General features: G+C 35.8%; 1 protein-coding gene across 1 annotated transcript in view; it reads left to right on the plus strand.

Annotated features, from left to right (window-relative positions):
* The window catches only part of LOC123751259 (keratin-associated protein 5-1-like), a 110035-nt gene extending 104298 nt beyond the window's left edge, over positions 1-5737 (plus strand). The window contains exons 9-10 of the mRNA XM_069329622.1: positions 211-332; positions 5678-5737. Coding sequence (XP_069185723.1) covers positions 211-332; positions 5678-5737 — 182 coding nt within the window. The remainder of the gene's footprint in view (positions 1-210; positions 333-5677) is intronic.
* Positions 5738-6000: the final 263 nt, after the last annotated feature.

A 6000-nucleotide genomic window follows, 5' to 3' on the forward strand; every position in this document is an offset into this window, starting at 1 on the left:
ATATTTTTTTTTTTTCTGGAATTTAGTGTGGGTGTTTAATAGATATTGTTACGCAGACTTCGTAACTTACTATGTATTCAAGTATGTAATTTTCCAATTTAGTCACTGGTTTTTATCTTTAATAATTGCCAAAACACTTTTGTTTATAGAGTGTTTATAGAGTATATGGACACCTATAGAGTATTAATTATTATAACTTAATTTTTTCAGACTGCAAAACTCCAACCAGCGCGTGTACAGCCAGGGGAGGCCACTGCAGCGACAAATGTAACACAGATGAGGACACAATCTACAATATCTGCCTAGTCCAAGCTGCTCCTGTTGCGTTAAGAGTAAGTTGTTTATGTAAATCATTATGCCATTGTGATAATACTTAAGCTATTAACTTAACTGCTCATCTTCCTACTGAAAAAAGAAATTATTCTAAAACGGAACATGACTGACGAAAAAAGTTAAATATAAATTTATATATTATCATAACACGATCTGGAGTTATATATATATATATATATATATATATATATATATATAGTATATATATATATATATATATATATATATATATATATATATATATATATATATATATATATATATATATACTTCTTTTCCGCAGCTCATAAAACGGAGGAAAGGGTCCTGAAAGATATTGTTAATATTGATATTTAATAATATATATATATATATATATATATATATATATATATATATATATATATATATATAATAAAATATATATATATATATATATATATATATATATATATATATATATATATATATATATATATATATATATATATATATATATATATATATTATTAAATATGACCGAAAAAGTAAGATTAATAATTCTAACACGAATTTTCTCAATCTTTCGTACATTTCTTTTCACTGTTAGAGGTAAATCAAAAATCAATTCTCCAAAATTCATTTTTGTTTCTAGTCTGACGCGACACGAGCGCGTTTCGTAAAACTTATTACATTTTCAAAGACTTTAGTTTACAAATACACAACTGAATAGAACTTACGCATCTCCGATTTTATATCTACATTTGAGTGAGGTGGAAGGGTGGATGTGGCATTAATCAACACAAGACAGAACAAGGGTGGTATTAATAGGGTATTAATTTCATCAACACAAGACAGAACAAGAGGTGACATTAATAGGGTATTAATTTCATCAACACAAGACAGAACACGAAACAATGGGTATTGAATAGAAGTGTTTGTAGAAAGCCTATTGGTCCATATTTCTTGATGCTTCTATATTGGAGCGGAGTCTTGAGGTGGGTAGAATATAGTTGTGCAATAATTGGCTGTTGATTGCTGGTGTTGACTTCTTGATGTGTAGTGCCTCGCAAACGTCAAGCCGCCTGCTATCGCTGTATCTATCGATGATTTCTGTGTTTTTACTAGGATTTCTCTGGCGATGGTTTGGTTGTGGGAAGAGATTATATGTTCCTTAATGGAGCCCTGTTGCTTATGCATCGTTAAACGCCTAGAAAGAGATGTTGTTGTCTTGCCTATATACTGGGTTTTTTGGAGCTCACAGTCCCCAAGAGGGCATTTGAAGGCATAGACGACGTTAGTCTCTTTTAAAGCGTTCTGTTTTGTGTCTGGAGAGTTTCTCATGAGTAGGCTGGCCGTTTTTCTGGTTTTATAGTAAATCGTCAGTTGTATCCTCTGATTTTTGTCTGTAGGGATAATTTTCTATTAACAATATCTTTCAGGACCCTTTCCTCCGTTTTATGAGCTGTGGAAAATAAGTTCCTGTAAAATAGTCTAATAGGGGGTATAGGTGTTGTGTTAGTTGTCTCTTCAGAGGTTGCATGGCTTTTCACTTTCCTTCTTATGATGTCTTCGACGAAACCATTGGAGAAGCCGTTGTTGACTAGGACCTGCCTTACCCTACAGAGTTCTTCGTCGACTTGCTTCCATTCTGAGCTGTGGCTGAGACACGGTCGACATATGCGTTAACAACACTCCTCTTGTACCTGTCTGGGCAGTCGCTGTTGGCATTTAGGCACATTCCTATGTTCGTTTCCTTAGTGTAGACTGCAGTGTGGAAACCTCCGCTCTTTTCCATGACTGTTACATCTAGAAAGGGCAGCTTCCCATCCTTTTCCATCTCGTAAGTGAAACGCAGCACGGAACTCTGCTCAAATGCCTCCTTCATCTTCTGCAGATGTCTGACATCAGGTACCTGTGTAAAAATGTCGTCAACATACCTGCAGTATATGGCCGGTTTCAAGTTCATGTCGACTAAGACTTTTTGCTCGATGGTACCCATGTAGAAGTTTGCAAATAGGACACCTAGGGGAGAACCCATGGCGACCCCATCTACTTGCTTATACATGTGCCCATCCGGGCTCAAGAAGGGTGCCTCTTTAGTACAAGCTTGGAGTAGTTTCCTCAGAATATTTTCTGGTATGTCGAGAGGAGTACAGGCTGGATCACGATACACTCTGTCGGCTATCATTCCGATTGTCTCGTCCACAGGTACGTTGGTAAACAGCGATTCTACGTCCAACGAGGCTCTTATCCCTCTGGCCCGTGTGCCCCGCAGTAAGTCAACAAATTCCTTTGGAGACTTCAGGCTGAAGGCGCAAGGAACAAGGAGTCAGAGGCCGTTGAGTCGCTTCGCCAGTCTGTACATGGGTGTGGGTATCTGGCTAATGATTGGCCGAAGTGGGTTTCCAGGCTTGTGTGTCTTGACATTTCCATACGCATATCCAGGTTTATATTCCCCAATGATCTTTGGCAGGTGGAGTCCGGATTTCTTGGCGTTCACAGTTTCGATCAGTTGTTGACCTTTGCTTTTAATTCGGCTGTAGTGTCCTTCGTTACCCTTTGGAACTTAGTTTGGTCATAGAGTATGATGTTATTTTCGCCAGATATTCGTCTTTTTTAAGAATGACATATATTGGCGACTTGTCACCTCTCCTGACAACTATCTCCTTGTTCTCACGAAGGCTTTAGCTGCCGCTTTAAGCTCGGGGGACAGTATGGTGCTTCTGTAATTGCCTCGATTCTTTCCTCCTTCTGCAATAAGTTCTGCTTGTAAGGTATCAAAACTGCTACCAAAATATACTAATATTAAAGCGCACGACCCAGCAGCAAGGAATCAAGCCTTCACGATAAAATATCGCGAGGATCTGATTCGTGATCAGATATACAGGCAGAGAATGAAATCAAAGACAACAAAACGCAACTACTTCATGCTACAAACGAGTGGAGAAATAGCAACATCGACGAAAGAATCCGTACCCGCATTGAACAACACCTCGACATCCTCACATACTGTCCCCCGAGCTTAAAGCGGCAGCTAAAAGCCTTCGTGAGAACAAGGAGATAGTTGTCAGGAGAGGTGACAAGTCGCCAATATATGTCATTCTTAAAAAAGACGAATATCTGGCGAAAATGAACATCATACTCTATGACCAAACTAAGTTCCAATATATATATATATATATATATATATGTCGAACCTAGTAGCCAGAACGCACTTCTCAGCCTACTATGCAAGGCCCGATTTGCCTAATAAGCCAAGTTTTCATGAATTAATATATTTTCTCTAATTTTTTTCTTATGAAATGATAAAGCTACCCATTTCATTATGTATGAGGTTAATTTTTTTTTATTGGAGTTAAAATTAACGTAGATATATGACCGAACCTAACCAACCCTACCTAACCTAACCTAACCTATCTTTATAGGTTAGGTTAGGTTAGGTAGCGGAAAAAGTTAGGTTAGGTTAGGTTAGGTAGGTTAGGTAGTCGAAAAACAATTAATTCAAGAAAACTTGGCTTATTTGGCAAATCGGGCCTTGCATAGTAGGCTGAGAAGTGCGTTCTGGCTACTAGGTACGACATATATATATATATATATATATATATATATATAATATATATATATATATATATATATATATATATATATATATATTTATATATATATATATATATATATATATATATGTCGTACCTAGTAGCCAGAACTCACTTCTCAGCCTACTATGCAAGGCCCGATTTGCCTAATAAGCCAAGTTTTCATGAATTAATATATTTTCTCTAATTTTTTTCTTATGAAATGATAAATCTACCCATTTCATTATGTATGAAGTCAATTTTTTTTTATTGGAGTTAAAATTAACGTAGATATATGACCGAACCTAACCAACCCTACCTATCCTAACCTAACCTATCTTTATAGGTTAGGTTAGGTTAGGTAGCCGAAAACGTTAGGTTAGGTTAGGTTAGCTAGGTTAGGTAGTCGAAAAACAATTAATTCATGAAAACTTGGATTATTAGGCAAATCGGGCCGTGCATAATAGGCTGAGAAGTGCGTTCTGGCTACTAGGTACGACATATATATATATATATTATATTATATATATATATATATGTCGTACCTAATAGCCAGAACGCACTTCTCAGCCTACTACATATATATATATATATATATATATATATATATATATATATATATATATATATATATATATATGTCGTACCTAATAGCCAGAACGCACTTCTCAGCCTACTATTCAAGGCCCGATTTGCCTAATAAGCCAAGTTTTCATGAATTAATGTTTTTTCGTCTACCTAACCTACCTAACCTAACCTAACCTAGCTTTTTTTGGCTACCTAACCTAACCTTACCTATAAATATAGGTTAGGTTAGGTTAGGTAGGGTTGGTTAGGTTCGGGCACATATCTACGTTAATTTTAACTCCAATAAAAAAAAATTGACCTCATACATAGAGAAAATGGTTGCTTTATCATTTCATAAGAAAAAAATTATAGTAAATATATTAATTCAGGAAAACTTGGCTTATTAGGCAAATCGGGCCTTGAATAGTAGGCTGAGAAGTGAGTTCTGGCTACTAGGTACGACATATATATATATATATATGTCGTACCTAATAGCCAGAACGCGCTTCTCAGCCTACTATGCAAGGCCCGATTTGCCTAATAAGCCAAGTTTTCCTGAATTAATATGTTTTCTCTAATTTTTTTCTTATGAAATGATAAAGTTACCCATTTCATTATGTATGAGGTCAATTTTTTTTTATTGGAGTTAAAATTAACGTAGATATATGACCGAACCTAACCAACCTTACCTAACCTAACCTATCCTTATAGGTTAGGTTAGGTTAGGTAACCGAAAAAGTTAGGTTAGGTTGACATAGGGGTACGACATATATATATATATATATATATATATTATATTATATAATATATATATATATATATATATATATATATATATATTACATATATATATATATATATATATATATATATATATATATATATATATATATATATATATGTTGTACCCCGTTACGCAGGGTGCAGTCGCACCTCCACAGATCTCCAGTATCATCTATTGATACTGGTGATGGTTCAAAAGGGGCCACCACGTACGGGCTATTCATGCCCGTGCCACCTTTTGGATGGCTTCATCTTCATCTTAACACATTCACAAGGGAGACATCTCCCGTCATGCAGGGTGCATTCCCACCTCCACTGATCTCCAGTATCAGCTCTTGATACTGGTAATGGCTCAAAAGGGCCACCACTTACGGACTATTCATGCCCGTGTCACCTTTTGGGTGGCTTAATCTTCATCAATCAGTGTTTAGCATTTTTTATTGTGATTCATTGCACAGGTTCCTGAAGGATGTTTTGATGTTAGCCAGCCTCGTGTATGTTGCAGATGTAACTTCTAGATATTTCTCTCTGTCCGTTTCATGAAGTACTTCATCTTCTATTCTGTATCTTGTGTCTGATCTTCTGTTTCCACTGCCTAGTATCATTACTTTACATTTACTTGGGTTGAAATTTAATAGCCATTTGTTGGACCATTCATTCAGTCTGTTTGAATATTTGCATCATCATCAAACAGTGAGAGAAACGAGTCTATACCATCTGGGAAATCATTTACATATATCAGAAACAGTATAGGTCCAATGACTGACTCCTGCGGGACTCC

The sequence above is a fragment of the Procambarus clarkii genome, chromosome 23 (genome assembly GCF_040958095.1).
Source record: "Procambarus clarkii isolate CNS0578487 chromosome 23, FALCON_Pclarkii_2.0, whole genome shotgun sequence".
Taxonomy (NCBI): domain Eukaryota; kingdom Metazoa; phylum Arthropoda; class Malacostraca; order Decapoda; family Cambaridae; genus Procambarus; species Procambarus clarkii.